The following is a 16486-nucleotide window of genomic DNA, read 5'->3' as shown; positions in this document are numbered from 1 at the left end:
GAAGATTTGAGTTCTTATTTAACTGTAGAGACTATATAAGTCATTTTCACACTGTACATTTGTATTACAAATCATACAAAAGTTTTTATTTCTTTTTAAAAAATGCTTAACGGGCAGCCTGAGTGGCTCAGTGGTTTAGCGCCGCCTTCAGCCCAGGGCGTGATCCTGGAGACCTGGGATGAGTCCCACATCGAGCTCCCTGCATGGAGCCTGCTTCTCCCTCTGCCTGTGTCTCTGCCTCTCTCTCTGCATCTCTCTGTGTCTCTTGTGAATAAATAAATAAAATCGTAAAAAATAAAAAATAAAAAATGCTTACAGAATAGTACTTAGTATACATTTTTAAGATTATCAGATATGTAAAAATAAAACTAGAGAAATGCCTATATATTAATCTATACACATACATACTTTGTAGATCTTAGAAAAATCTTCAGTATTAAATACTTACAGTGTAGCAGTTAAGAGCTTCAACTCCAATTTCCAGGTCAAGAATTTCAGTTCTCTCACTGTAAGTGTCTTGGATAACTTAACTTCCATCTAAGTTTATATTATTTATTCATTTATTAATAACTTTAAATTGAGTTGCTATTGTGTGCAAAGCTCTATATTATAACATGCTAGATACACAGCAATATAAATAATAGGTTTTTACCTTTGGTTAGTTTTCAGTGTAGAGACATTTATATAAATATAATGGTTTAATAAATATATATTCAAAATAACATGTAATGAAAATAGGAATATAAATATCTGCCTGAAGAAATATGTGATGTCCATAAGGTTTTGAACTTGGTTGAAGCTTTAAGAATGTATTAAATAAAGTTTTTTTCAGTAAGAACTCATATTTGGTTCTGAGGCCATATAAACACATAACACGCACACTACCTACCCTTCCTGAGGTAAAACTTCTATCATCAACATATTTCCTTTCAAATTCAAGTTGAATCAATACAGAAGATTTATATCACATATACGTACATATATGATAAATATTTGTGTGATTTTATATATATATCTATATATATACACACATTTCAGATTTTAGTACTGTGGTGGAGATGGGGGAAAGCAAAAAAAAAAAAAGTAAGAATAGTATTTGATGGTAAAATAGCAAAATCCTAGAGCGCAGTTTCTCAAAGTTTGGCTCAAAGTGTGCAACAGAAGAACCTAGAATGCTTTTTAAAAACTCATAATCTATCTACCAACTCAGAATCGTTAGAAATCTGATTTATTTGATATTTCAGAATATTCCAAAGTGTGAGAAATATTAGTTCAAAGGAAAAATATATATGTATAAAATAATTATAAATTATTAAGTCCCAAATACACAATATCTATAAATTTTCTAAAATTTAAAAACTGCAGTAAATTACAATAATGAGCTAACCATTTTGTTTACCTATTAGCTTGATGCTTAGAAATAGAAAAGTTGATATACAATCAAGGATAGAGAAGTCTAGTCTGTTTCATCGCAATACCAGAAAGAATAAAAATCTAGTTTTTAATTTTAGAATTTTCAAGTAATTGATTTGAGTGGAAAAACCAATATCCTTGATGTTTTAATGACCATAGTTGGCCTCAATCCTAATTTGTATTATGAGCTAAAACACTGACCTCAGCTGACTTTAAGACAAAATCCTCCCCCAGACTAAGCTAAAGGGAAAGGGAAACAATGAAATTTATGTGTTTTCCTTTACCCTTATTCATTTAAAATATCGTGATCTGGAAAATGAACATAAATAAAGATGACTCTTTAGCATATATTAATTCTCATGAGATTCGCCATTAATAACAATCAAATTTGCATATATTACAAGGGAATCCATATGCTATTATTGTTTTGTTGCCAGTTTATTTGAGCTCAGGGCATTTCCAGGGCTTGACAATCAGCTGGGTCTAAACAGTGCCTGACTAACTTCCAGGCCATCAATTCCTCAGACATTAAACTTCAGGAAATGTCCTATGCCTCATTCATTATTGCATAAGTATTTGCAAATCTAGTATCTTCCAAGCTTTTCTCTTTGCAGCCATTAAACCGCAGTTGGGATGTTATGAAAAAAGAGTAAGTTATGAAGTTTTAGTTAGAATTAACTTGCAGTTCTCTTTTTTCCATATTTTTTATTACCATATGAAAAATAATATTTGAAATATTCTAACAAAATATAATTATATTTTGTTATCTCTCTTCTTCCATTAGTGACATTGATTTCTATCTTCTAGAATTTTTGAAGAGTTTTCAGAAGCATGTGATGTTTCAGTTGTCCTCAACCATAGAAAAAAATTCAAGTGATTTTTGAAAACAAACATAAAGGTTTCAAATTACAGTATAACACATGGTCGGTCTATGAATGGCTCAAGCAAACTATAATAAGCATTAGTGCTATTTGTTCATTGTGTGCCATGTTGGGCATCTAGGTAGAGGGATACAGCTCTTTGAGGTCAGTAGTGTAATCCAGGCTGCCAGCACACTCAGCAAACCACACACCTGAGAGCCTCCACAGTCATAAAATAGGGCTTTTTCCACATTATCCACTACAAGTAGGTGTGTATCTTCATTACTGCCCCATAAAAGTGATACGTAACTACTAAAAACATACCACTACATTCTATTTTTAAATAAATGTCAAGAATTTTAATGAGTTATCCGATTCATGGACCTTTCCATTTCAATATATAGCTTTGGCTCTATATGACAGAAATGTGTATTATGAACTGTGTATATGTGTATATATTTATTTTTACAGGTGAAGGTGATACCACACCTACAATAGTCAATTTAGACCGTAAGTAATCTTTTACTTTTTTATTTTTTCAAGATTTTATGTATTTAGTCATGAGAGACAGAGAGAGAGGCAGAGACACAGGCAGAGAGAAAAAATCAGAGTCCATGCAGGGAGCCCGATGTGGGACTCGATCCTGGGACTTCAGCGCCCTGGGCTGAAGGCAGACGCTTAACCACTGAATCACCCAGGTGACCCAGTAATCTTTTAAAATATGTAGTTTATTTGACTCTCTATGTGTCAGAGATGATGTCATAATTTTCTTTATGGAAAAATATCACTCTATTAACTTCTGTCATAAAAATAAATTAATCTATTTGTTTTTTATTGATATTTTTTCTATGTGCATGTGTAAAAGTGGCTACAAAGGTAACTACATTATATCAATATTCAATTCTCAGAACATATAAGTTATATTTAATTTTGAAAAGAGCATTTATCTTGTTTGTGATTTTGGGCAAAATATATGTAATGGATGTTCACCATTCTTTAAATTAAACTAGGATGCTAAAGTTTAAAAGACTAAAACCTGCTCTAACCTGTTCTATCTTTAAGACTCTTCAAATGCTCCGCTAGGTGAAAATGATATAAACTAAGAGGTTCAATAAATCCTCAATTTAACAAAATCTTCTTGGAGCTGCTTGCTTTTGATTTTCACATACTCCTTGGGCTGAAGGAAGATACTCAAGTGTTTTGACTTAAGTAACCACCTGCTGTGTCCCAGGTTGAGGAAGCAAATGGAAATTTTAGACCATACATAGGAGTAGAAAGGATAAAGGCAAGGGATATGGAGAGGGGTCAGGAAAAAGTTGACTCCAAACAACTTGGTATTGTGTCATTTGGGTACACTGATTTGGACATAATAAATATGTCACTTGGATACAATTTCAATATAGTGTTGGTAACCTGTTTCCAAATGACTCTACATTTTGAAATGAGTTTCTGAATCATAAAAATTCTGAGCCTGTTTCTGAATCATAAAAATTCAGAAGTAATAAAAAACCAAATAGAATTTTTTTTATTGAGGCTATTGATTTCCATTGACATGTAGAAATAACTACTATAAATAACATTTTTTCATTTTATATTGAGGTTTGTGAGGGAAATTCAATTAGTGTTAGACTTGAAGAGCCTGTGCTTAGTGCTTGGTGAGCAAAATCATTGTCACTATGGCAATACCTTGAGTTGATTCATTTTCTGTGTTGTTTACCTAGGTGAGTACAGCAAACATTTTAGGCCTGATGTGACACTCTAGTCATAACACCTACCTTCTTTCCTCCCATATATTCTTCTGACAAAATTATAGTAGTAGTTACATTTGTTTAGTTACCATTGCTTTTAAGAAAACTGAGAGGCACTGATTATTTCAAAATGTTTTGTCAAAATGTTATCTTTGGTCCTCTTTTTAGATCCTGTAATATCTTGTGCCAAAACAAAACAATTACGAGTTGTAAATGGAATTCCAACACGGACTAATGTAGGATGGATGGTTAGTTTGAAATACAGGTAATTATTAATAGACACAAATCAGATGTATTTGGACTACTTGCAAAAGTCATATTCCCAACAGGATGTTTGTGCCACCCACACAGGCAGGCACTCATTTGAGCAGGATACAAGAGGAGACTGACCGTATTCTGCTTGTCAACGGCCCTGGATTTTACAATTTGTGCCTCCACAGAGAGTTCCTTTTAAATGTTCACGGAGGTCCCATATGTGTTGGCACCATCTCTGATTACAAGTGATGCTTCGGTAGTGATTAAGAAAGCACTACTACATAGAGAACCTACTTATACCTTGACATCACTGTAGTAGTTTTAAGAAGTTAGAACTTCCTAGAGTAAAGGAAGAAAGTGCATCCTTGCTACAATTAAATCACAGTGACATTAAAGTAGAATAAAGACACTTGAAACTCAAGTTCTTTTATGAATAAGCCAATTCTTAGCAAGCATGAAGTTTGTATCCTTTGCTATAAATATAGATAAGACTTTAGATACCATGTAGAAGACAGCCTAAAGTTCTTTTAGTATATCCTTGCAAGGAGTAACCCATCAAATTTTACAAGTATTTATGTCGATAACTATAGTGTAGCTGTCCTGCGTGTGTAGTACTGAAAGAGACTTGTGAGACTCACCAGAATTTAGAGCCAATTATGAAATATAAAGGTTTAATGAAGGCTCCAAGGGGAAAGAGTGTTTCATTTGCTTTATAGAAAATGTTCTAGGAATCCACATATCTGAATGAATTAGTGATTCTTTGCAAATCTCATAAGTCCAGGAAAAAAAAAAAGGGGGCATATACTACCTAATTTATTATTACCCATGGGAGATTGTATAAGAATACTCCTTTGGGAGTCTGCACCCTTGGAGCAGCAGGTGAAACTCTTTTTGCATCAGATTAGAGTACTATAAACTTTTAGATAAACATATTTTCTTTTGAGTCCAAGTCCTCAGTAAAAACAGCTGTTTAGTTATTCTTCCAAAACACATACTGAGAGGAATAGAAATTAAAACTCGATATATACTCTCATCCTCCTCTGTGGTATAGGCCATAAATAATTGTGGTCTTAGTCTGGGAACCTTCTTCTTTTACTCTCTGAAGCACTGACCATCTATACTCTTTGGAACTGTAAATTGTGAAAAGTTGTGCTTTTTCTGTTTCTACACCAAAAAAACAATGCATTTACAGATTTAAGATATCATCAAATAAATGCACTAGTATTTTTCACTCTCTATAAATATTTTATAATTTCCTAGATGATATGCCTTACAAAATTGTCTTCTTTTATAAGTGAAATATTAGATTGCTTATTTTAAGCTAAACAAATTTACTGAAACTCAACAATGTCCTAAGTTAATGTATCAAAAATAAGTAATGGTGATGAAAGAAAGGAATAGTGTACCGATCTATATTGCTACCACCAGATAGTTTTCAGGGTCTTAGGTAAAAACTCAAATTTGCGTTTTTGTAATCAGACATTGAATTTAAAATAAGTCTACATTGTTTTTGTTGTTCTTTTGCATTTTTTTTGTTTATTCTAAATATTCTATTTTTGTAGTACATACTTGTTCTCCCAAGGATAGATACGCACACAGGTAAATGTATGTGTGTTGGCAATGCATGTTGGTGTGTAGTGACAGGGCTCTTAAACAAAAATAAAGTTGATTTCCTAAAATTGTAATCACATTATGAAAAAATGCTAATGCTAAAATCCTCAAATATCATCTTTCCAGTCAAAGGATTATTCATTTTATTCTAGTTAATTTTTACATTTTCCTCTCAAATGTATCTATTTTTAACAAATGGAGACATAGGTTTAGCATTAATTGGCAGGCACCCTTTCTGCACAGATGTTACTTGTTTCTTTTTCCTCTCTCTCATAGAAATAAACATATCTGTGGAGGATCATTGATAAAGGAAAGTTGGATTCTTACTGCAAGACAATGTTTCCCCTCTCGGTAAAGTGTTTCTGAAGCCAATATTTGTTTTGAGCACTTAAAAATATGTAAAACCTCCATTTAGCTTTTAGACTTAGAATATGTATTCACTTAACAGATTCACCAGCACGGCATGAACAAATTAATTTCTTTCTTTAGATTTAACTCACAAAATTCACTTTGACTTAATTGACATTTGTGACTAGATACTACTTCTGTTCATTTCTTTCCACAATTTTTTTTCTTTTTTTTTTTCTTTTTTTTTTCTTTTTTTTTTTCTTTTTTTTTCCCTTTTTTTTTTCTTTTTTTTTTTCTTTCCACAATTGACATTATTCTCATTTGGGGGGAAATTTTGCTAGAATTATGTAAATAATTTTTTTTCCTCAACCTCTTCCTTGCAATGCTACATTTCTAGATAGAAATTCTTTTCTGAATTATCAACAAATTTCTCTCAAGTCTCACTTGTCCTTTCTTATGTAGATACAGCATCCAAATCATCCCGGGAATAATTTTTAATGAGAATTAGCCTAAGGAAAAGTTAAGGAGGCAGCATTTGTAAGCTTACTTCCTGATTCTCATCAAAGTCACTTGTATTTTGTTAGAATAAATTTTCAATCATCATTGATAAGCCAAACATATACAAAGCGAAGATAAGAAGGAAAATCTACAGAAAATTATAATTTATGTAATGTGCTTTACCTGAGAATTTTTCTCACGTGATTTACTCTTAAACATAATCAAAAGGTTGTTTTTTTGTTTTAAATAACAGTTTAGAATTTGAGCAGTTTAAAGGCTCTTTCTGCTTATGTGTACTTGTAGCATTCCAGATCTCTCATAACAAATATGTTGCCCTTTATTATTTTTGATGCAAATTTTAAATTTAGTTATTTATCTGCTCTTATAAGCTAAAATAATAATATGGGTGAACAATATCACCCAATTTAAAATTATATTTTACATTTAAATTTTTAATTTAGAAACAGAGACTTGAAAGATTATGAAGCTTGGCTTGGGATTCATGACGTCCACGGAAAAGGAGATGAGAAACGCAAACAGGTTCTGAATGTTTCCCAGCTGGTATATGGGCCTGAAGGATCAGATCTGGTATTACTGAAGCTTGCTAGGTTAGTTGCTTAAGAAGGCTTTATATTTTTAACCTACAATGGAATTAGTGAAGCTTTTTCTTTATATATGTGGCTATTCTTTCTCTTTTATGTAAATTTATTATAAAAGCATATGTCACATGTCATATGTGTGTGTATTACACAGAGACAAAGAGAGTCATCTTCAAAATTTTCAAAACTTAATAAATTAAGTTTGACCAATAGTCTGATCAGCCTGCTCCAAAACCAAAACTTAGTGAATAATCATCTGATAACTTTAATAGGTAAAATAATGCATAAAAAAGCAGTGACCATTACCATTTAGCAAGTAATATTAACAAGTAAGTGACTCATTTCTCTGCTATCTACTCCTACTTCTACTACAAACATATAATAGACATTCCCTTTTTCTTTTTTTGAGAAACAAGACTTCTTATTCTCAATATCATATTAAAGATTAATACTAAATTTAAATTTATTAATTCTGTGTTGAATTCAATCAAGGGTATTTACCATTGCATTTTCTATTTTCAGGCCCGCTATCCTGGATGATTTTGTTAGTACAATCGATTTACCTAATTATGGATGCACCATTCCTGAAAAAACCACTTGCAGTGTTTATGGCTGGGGTTATACTGGATGTAAGCTATTTTTAAAAAGATAAGACAACATTATACTTATTTTATTTAAAACAATTCTATTTGTTTCTCATTTTTCTCACCTTACCCTGTGTTGATTAACTGTACATTTTTGCTCCATTCTAGCGATCAACTTTGATGGTCTATTACGAGTAGCACATCTCTATATTATGGGGAATGAGAAATGCAGCCAATACCATCAAGGGAAGGTGACACTGAATGAGTCTGAAATATGTGCTGGAGCTGAAAATATTGTATCAGGACCATGTGAGGTAAAAAGGGCATTTTTAAAAAATAAGAAGTATATAGTAAATATCATAGATTCTTATGTTTCTTTTTTGTTTGGTCCATTTTTCTCAAATAAAAATCATTGTCTACCAACTTGTTCTAAGAGAGAGAAATTGGGGAAAGATAATCCCCTTCATTACTCTTGTGCACTTATTTTAACTAAATAGTACGAAAAACCATGTTTCATTATCAGCAAGCTAAGATGAGATTTGTCTCTCAAAACAGCAATAACCTAATACAGCCAGAACTCTAATGGAAAGCTGTTCAAATTAAAAGTCTCCAATATGTAGTTTGATACAATAGCTTGCATTTTTCTAATGTTTTCTAAAGTTATCCGATCTCCCCAAGTTCTCCCTGAATGAACTCTATGCCTGATTTTAAACTTTTAAATGTGTTTTTGGTTAAGCCAGTGTGTGTATGCTGGTGTGTGTATGTGTGTGTGGGAGGTGGGGGGTTAAACAAATTCTATTTTAGAAAACCAAAAGGTCGAAGTTGGTGACTTTAAGAGCTTGAACATTTTCATTTGTTAGGCAACTGTTCTTTCAACTTGACAGTGCTCCTATCCCTATTGTACATAGACAAGCTGTTAAACCATTATTTTATGTGTAATATTTTCTTTACTTTTTAAATTTTAACAATTTTAATCAATTTTTATACACATTTTGTTATTTTTAAATTATTTCTGAAGTTGAGAACATTTTTTTACATTTTTGTTAAAATTTTAATTCCAGTGTGGTTAACATACAGTGTTAGTCTATGGTATACAATATAGTGATTCAAAAATTCTATACATCATTACTCAGTGCTCATCATGATAAATGTACTCTTAATCCCCATCACCTATGTCATCCATCCTACCCAACCCCACTCTGGTAAGCATCAGTGTGTTCTTTATTGTTAAGATTTGTTTTTTGGGGTTTTTTTCTTTGTTTTGTATCTTAAATTCCCCATATGAATGATTTCAAAAATCATATGGTACTTGTCTTTCTCTGACTGGCTTATTTCACTTGGCATTATACACTCTAGATTCATCCATGTTCCTGCAAATGGCAAGATTTCATTCTTTTTTTATGGCTGAGTAATATCCCAGTGTGTGTGTGTCTTCTTTATCCATTCATCTCTTCTATTAAGGGACCCTTGAGCTGCTTCCATAATTTGGCTATTGTAAATAATATTGCAATAAACATAGGGGTGCACGTATCCTATTGAATCATTGTTTTCATACTTCTTGGGTAAATACCCAGTAGTGGAATTACTGGATCATACAGTAGTTCTATTTTTTTAATTTTTTGAGGAACCTCCACGCTGTCTTCCATGGTAGTTGTACCAGTTTACATTCTCACCAGTAGTGCAAGAGAATGCCTTGTTTTTCCACATCGTGGCTAATGCTTGTTGCTTCTAGTAGTTTTGATTTTAGCCCTTCTGATAGGTATGAGGTGGTATCTCATTGTAGTTTTGATTTGCATTCCCCTGATTATGAGTGATGTTGAACCTCTTGTCACGTGTCTGTTCAAAATGTTTGTTCATGTCTTCTGCTCATTTTTCAATTGGATCATTCATTTTTTGAGTGTTGACCTATATAAGGTTTATATATTTTGGATGCTAACTCTTCATCAGATATGTCATTTGCAAATATCTTCTTCCATTCATTGGGTAGCCTTTTTTAGTTTGTTGACTATTTCCTTCACTGTGCAGAAGGTTTTTATTTTGATGCTTGATGTAGTCCCAGTAATTTATTTTCGCTTTTGTTTCCTTTGCCTCAAAGGACATATCTAGAAAAATATTGTTATGACTGATATCAAAGAAATTACTGCCAGTGCTTTCAGTGGTTTCAAGTCTCACATTATGTTCTTAATCCATTTTGAATTTGTGTGAATTATTTGTGTGTATGGTGTAAGAAAGTGGTCCAGTTTCATTCTTTGCATATTGCTGTCCAGTTTTCCCAACACCATTTGTTGAAGAGATGGTCTTTTTCCCATTGCATCTTCTTCCTCCTTTGTTGAAGATTAATTGACTATATATAATTGTTGGTTTATTTCTGGATTTTCTATTCTGTTCCGTTGATCTATGTGTCTATTTTTGCCAGTACCATGCAGTTTGGTTATGACAGCTTTGTAATATATCTTGAAATCTAACATTGTGATACCTCCAGTTTTGTTCTTTTAATTTTTCATTTGCTTTGGCTCTTCAGGGTCTTTTATGGTTCCATACAAATTTTAGAGGTTTTCTTTTCTTTTTTCTAGTTATGTATAAAATGCTATTGGTATTTTGATAGGAATTGCATAATATTTATAGATTCCTCTATAGCATGGACATTTTAACAATATTTGTTCTCTCAGGCCACGAACATGGAGTATCTTTTCATTTCTTTGTGTCATCTTCAATTTCTTTCATCATTGTTTTATAGTTTTCAGAACACAGGTCTTTCACCACCTTGGTTAAGTCTATTCCTAGGCCTTTTATTATCTTTGGTGCAATTGTAAATGGGATTGTTTTCTTATTTCTCTTTCTGATACTTTATTATTAGTATTATTATATTTATTATTAGTATATGGAAATACAATAGATTTCTATGCATTGGTTTTGTATACTGTGACCTCACTGAATTCATTTGTCAGTTCTAGTAGTTTTTTTGGTGGAGTCTTTAGGGTTTCCTGTTTAGAGTATCATGTCATCTGCAAATAGTGAAAGTTTGACTTCTTCCTCACTGATTTGAATACCTTTGATTTCTTTTTGGTATCTGATTGCTATGGCAAGGACTTCTAGTACTATGTTACATAAAAATGGTGAGAGTGAACTTCCCTTTCTTGTTCCTGACTATATAAGAAGAGCTCTCAGTTTTTTCCCACTGAAGATTATATTAGCTATGGGTTTTTCATAGATGGCCTTTATAATGTTGAGGTGTGTTCCCTCCAAACCCACTTTCTTAAAGGTTTTTGTCATGAATGGATATCATATTTGTCAAATGCTTTTTCTATATCTTTTGAAATAATCATATGGTTTTTATCCATTCTGTTATTCATGTGATTCATGTTATTCATGTTGATTGATTTGCAAATATTGAACCAATCTTATACCCCAGGAATGAATCTCACTTGGTCATGATGAATGATTTTTTAAATGTATTGTTGGATTTGGTTTACTAATATTTTGTTGAGAATTTCTGCATCTATGTTCATCAGGGATATTGGCCTGTAGTTCTCTTTTTTCTCTAGTGTCTTTATCTGGTTTTGATATCAAGGTAATGCTAGCTAGCATCATAGAATGAATTTGGAAGCTTTTCTTCCTCTTCTATTTTGGGATTCTTTGCAAATAGGTATTAACTCTTCTTTAAATGTTTGGTAGAAGTCCCCTGTGAAGCCTTCTGCTCCTCAACTTTTGTTTGTTGGGAGGGTTGTTGTTTTTTTTTTTTTCTGATTTAATTTCATTGGTGGTAATTGGTTTACTTAAATTTTCTATTTCTTCCTGATTCAGTTTTGGGAAGTTATATGTTTCTAGGAATTTATTCATTTCTTCTAGGTTGCCCAATTTGTTGGCATGTAATTTTTCATAACATTCTCTTATAATTGTTTGTATTTCTGTAGTGTCAATTTTTATCTCTTTTTCATATCTGATTTTATTTGAGTCCTCTCTTTGTCTCTCTCTATGATGAATCTGGCTAAAGGTTAATTAATTTTGTTGATCTTTTTAGGGGGTCCCTGGGTGGCTCAGTTGGTTAAGTGTCTGCTTTGGCTCAGGTCATGATCTTGGGGTCCTGGGATTGGGTCCCGCATTGGGTTCCCTGCTTAGTGGGAAGTCTGCTTCTCCCTCTTCCTCTCCCCTTCCTTCTTGCTTATACTCTCTGCCCTTTCTAGTGCTCTCTCTCTCTCAAATAAATAAAATCTTAAAAAAAAATTGTTGATCTTTTCAAAGAGTCAGCTTCTGTTTTCATTGATCTGTTCTATTGATTTTTTTTCTTTCTGTTTTATTTCTACTCTAATCTGTATTATTCCCTTCCTTTTGCAGGGTTTGAGTTTTGTTTGTTCTTTTTCTAGGTTCTTTCAGTGTGAGGTTAGGTTATTTTTTCTTGCTTTGTGAGGTAGACCTGTGTTGCTATAAATTTCCATTTTACAACAGCTTTTGCTACGTCCCAAAGATTTTAGACCATGTGTTTTTATTTTCACTTGTCTCCATGTATTTTTGGTTTCCTCTTTGATTTCTTGGTTAACTCATTCACTCTTTAGTAGTGTGTTATTTAACCTACATATATTTGTCGTCTTTCTAGTATTTTCTTGTGGTTGATTTCTAGTTTCATGGTGATGCAGTTGGAAAAGATGCACAGTACACCTCTGATCTTTTTCAATTTGTTATGACTTGTTTTGTGGCCTTATATGTAATCTATTCTGGAGAATGTCATATGCAGAATTGAAAAGAATGTGTATTCTACTGTTTTAGGATGGAATGCTCTGAATATATGTCAAATCCATCTGGTTCATTCATTGTGTCATTCAAAGCCACTATTTGTTGATTTTCCATTTGGATGATCTATCCATTGATATAAGTGGGGTCTTAAAAGTTTTCCTACTAGTATTGTGTTACCATCAATTATTTCCTTTATGTTTGTTATTAGCTGCTTTATGTACTAGGCTGCTCCCATGGTGGGTGCATAAATATTTACAATTGTTATATCTTCTTGTCGGATTGTTCCCTGTATGATTATATAGTGTCCCTCTTTGTCTCTTGTTACAGTTTTTGTTTTAAAGTCTGTTTTGTCTGATAAAATTATTGCCACCCCAGCTTTCTTTTCACTTCCATTTGCATGGTAAATGCTTTTCCATCCTCTCCCTTCCAATCTACATATGTTTAGGTGTGAAATTATTTCTAGGCAGCGTATACATGGGTCTTGCTTTTTTACCCATTCTGTTACCTTATGTCTTTTGATTGGAATATTTAGATGTATTTTGAATGTAAGAGACACAGTCTCTAAGCCTAGGAGCTATGGAGTTGAGGAATACTCTGTGAGGTAAGGCATGGAATGAGGAAAGTAAATAGTGAAATATCTTTTGACATGTAGGAAAAAATTCTGAATATGGAGTATAAATATGTGCTGCCATGCATGTGCTATATATATTGATCTGAGATTCTATTCCTGAAAAAAAAAAAGCTTATTACTAAGTCAGAGTTTTAAAAACTGCTTTAAAATGATATAGTTAGAAACAGATTGTGTGTTTATAACCACTTTCAAATTTGATGTTTTTCCAGTAGACCAGTATTACTATGTTCATTATTAGAATTGAAAATCTGCTAGGAGAAAGCTTGATTGATTGATTGATTGATTGATCTTGTTACCTACCTACTTATACTAAAAGCCATTTATTTATTTATTTATTTATTTATTTATTTATTTATTTATTTATTTATTTATATTTATATTTTACTTATTTATTCATGACAGAGAGAGAGAGGCAGAGACACAGGCAGAGGGAGGGAGAAGCAGGCTCCCTGCTGGGAGCCTGATGCGGGACTTGATCCCAGAGCCCTGGGATCACGTCCTGAGCCAAAGGCAGGCAGTCAACCACTGAGCCCCCCAGGTGCCCTTTCAGTGGTGCATCAAAAGCCTTTTAAACTAAAGTTTTGAGCTCAACACAGCTTCAAGATCATTTAAGAGGCCATGCACTTTTCTGGCCTTTTTGCTGTTACAAAAATGCTTCAGCAACTGCTCAGCAGGAACAGCCTTTAAGGTGATGTATTATCTGTATATTTTTAGAGTTCTAATTTTAGCATTGAATTATTTATTATAGTATCATATATTTATTTTTTATCCATATTGACAAGAAAATTTTAAATTGATTCTGTCACTTCCTAGAAATGCATTTATCTTCCAGAATGCTTTTTTTAAAATTTTAATATCACTTATATTTCAAATAAGATAATATAATCCCTGAAGCCGCTGAAATCTAAACACTGAAGAAAATCTCCCAAATGTTTATATAATAGCAATAGGATCACATTTGGTGAAAGTCTGCCAAAGTGAATTGCTTTGGAGAATTATTTGTATCAGTGATCACTGGTACATTTATTTAAAAATCAGATTTATTAACTCGTATGGCATGGTTCATACAATGTCTCCTGGAATAAACTCTTTTCCCTTATTGTGTTATCTCCTACTTCACCCGCACCTTGATTTTCCCCATCATACAATGCCCGTAGCACTCTTCTTTACACTTGTTACAGAACTAAATTCTGCAGTAATTCATCTCATCACATCACTGTTAGGGAAAATTCAAGGTAGTCTCACTCCTCTCACACAAGGATGCCAGAAGCCAGTCATTGCAATCTTAGAAGGTTACATCGTGCATGAAAGTGATGTAACGTATTTGCAATAATTATATATAATAATACACATTAGTATATACATGTTTATAAAAATATATACACAAATCAATCAGTTTATCATCTTTCATCTGTCACCTGTGTCTGATGATAAAATAGGGTAACTATATAAGAAATGCCATGAAATTATAGGCTACCTTCCACAAAGGGAACTATGAGATATATATAAGTATATTAACTACAAATACAGTAGTAAATACAAAAATATTCTTTCTTTATGCCTGAAAATGTAATTTGCAAACAATAAATAGAATTATTTTATCAATTAGAATTTATATTTAATTTGCTAAAATCTTTCTGGGGACAAGATTGAAGGAAGGAAAACAAAAAGCTTTAGAAATAAGGGAATTTGTGATGAAATTTAATCATTAAAATTGTATGATTATAGGTGGAATACAAAAGTTCTTGTATTTTTCAACATTTTCTAAATTTTCTATATTGAACATATTTTGAACATGAGAAGAAAATAAAAGTAAATATAAAGTGTACCCTCTAAATAGCTATTTGGTGTTATTTGGTGTTAATCTGCATTCAACAGAGAAAAACCCTCTTTAAAAGATGAGTAAATATTTTGTATAAGGCAAATCATTCTTTTTTGTTTAAAGATTTTATGTATGTATGTATGTATTTATTTATGAGTGTGTGTGCAAGCAGGGAGAGGAGCAGAGGGAGAAGGGCAAGTAAATTCTGTGCTGAGTGTGGAGCCTGATGCAGGGCTCGATCCCATGACCATGAGATCATGACCTGAGCTGAACTCAAGAGCACTCAGGGTGAATACTCCACAGGACAAGACTTTGAATTTTTGTACTTCTGTCACTCTGACTTGGGTAATTCAGTAGAAAGATGACCAATGGTCTAGTACATCTCTTGGTGTCTTCATATCTCAGTTGCAGCTATTCTCTTTTTTTGTATGTGTATATTTGAGATATAAATCTATATAGAAGATACTCATGAATTCTTAACTTTTGTTTCTAAAATAATACTTTGTTGTCCTTTTTGTTATTGTTGCATGTCTTTCTCTTAGGGAGATTATGGTGGCCCACTTGTTTGCGAACAACATAAAATGAGGATGGTTCTTGGCGTCATTGTTCCTGGTCGTGGATGTGCCATTCCAAATCGTCCTGGCATTTTTGTCCGAGTAGCATATTATGCAAAATGGATACACAAAATTATATTAACGTATAAGATACAACAGTCATAGCTGATGTAACTGTGTCTGAAGCTTCCATCAATACAATTCTCTTTTACACGAAGATTTCGGAGAACATGGAATTAAAGTGTCACTTAAAACAATCCTAAGACAACTACTTGAGTGTCATGTTTGTTAAGATACTCATTAATATTTATGGGTGTTTTCTGTTGTTTTGTTTGTCAGTGTTATTTTGTAAATGTTGAAGTGAATTAAGGTACATGCAAGTGTAGTAACATATCTCCTGAAGATACTTGAATGGATTAAAAATTGCAAAGGTATAATTGCTGGATGATAAAAGATTTAACAGAAAAGTTCAATTAATCTCTACGCTGCTTTCCAAGGTTAGTTTATGAATAAACCATAAGTTAAACATTATTTTAACCTCACAAAGACAATTTATACCTGTGTCCTTAAATTGTAACTCTATATTAAATTATATTACCTTTCATATACCATACATTATATTTCATTCATTTCTCCTCACTGTGTATCCTGTAATACTGGTACACATACTTTTTACAAAATCATGTACCCATATATTCAGACCTGGGTACAATGTGCATGCACTAGAGTTCAAATCATGGTATATGTATGTAACCTCTAAATATTCTGAAAGTATGTATTTGTAGTTTTTCCTTAAGAGAAAAATAGAAATTTCTGAAGATTAGTAGAAATT

At 32.5% G+C, this 16486-nt stretch overlaps 1 protein-coding gene across 1 annotated transcript in view; it reads left to right on the top strand.

The window, feature by feature from the left end:
* HGF (hepatocyte growth factor) overlaps positions 1-16225 on the top strand; it is a 77323-nt gene extending 61098 nt beyond the window's left edge. The window contains exons 12-18 of the mRNA NM_001002964.1: positions 2745-2783; positions 4190-4286; positions 6164-6238; positions 7195-7341; positions 7855-7961; positions 8085-8230; positions 15643-16225. Coding sequence (NP_001002964.1) covers positions 2745-2783; positions 4190-4286; positions 6164-6238; positions 7195-7341; positions 7855-7961; positions 8085-8230; positions 15643-15819 — 788 coding nt within the window. The 3' untranslated portion in view covers positions 15820-16225. The remainder of the gene's footprint in view (positions 1-2744; positions 2784-4189; positions 4287-6163; positions 6239-7194; positions 7342-7854; positions 7962-8084; positions 8231-15642) is intronic.
* Positions 16226-16486: the final 261 nt, after the last annotated feature.

This window comes from Canis lupus, chromosome 18 (assembly GCF_011100685.1).
Source record: "Canis lupus familiaris isolate Mischka breed German Shepherd chromosome 18, alternate assembly UU_Cfam_GSD_1.0, whole genome shotgun sequence".
NCBI classification, from domain to species: domain Eukaryota; kingdom Metazoa; phylum Chordata; class Mammalia; order Carnivora; family Canidae; genus Canis; species Canis lupus.
The sequence above is the reverse complement of the archived record's forward strand: the minus strand, read 5'-3'. Positions and strand labels throughout refer to the sequence as shown.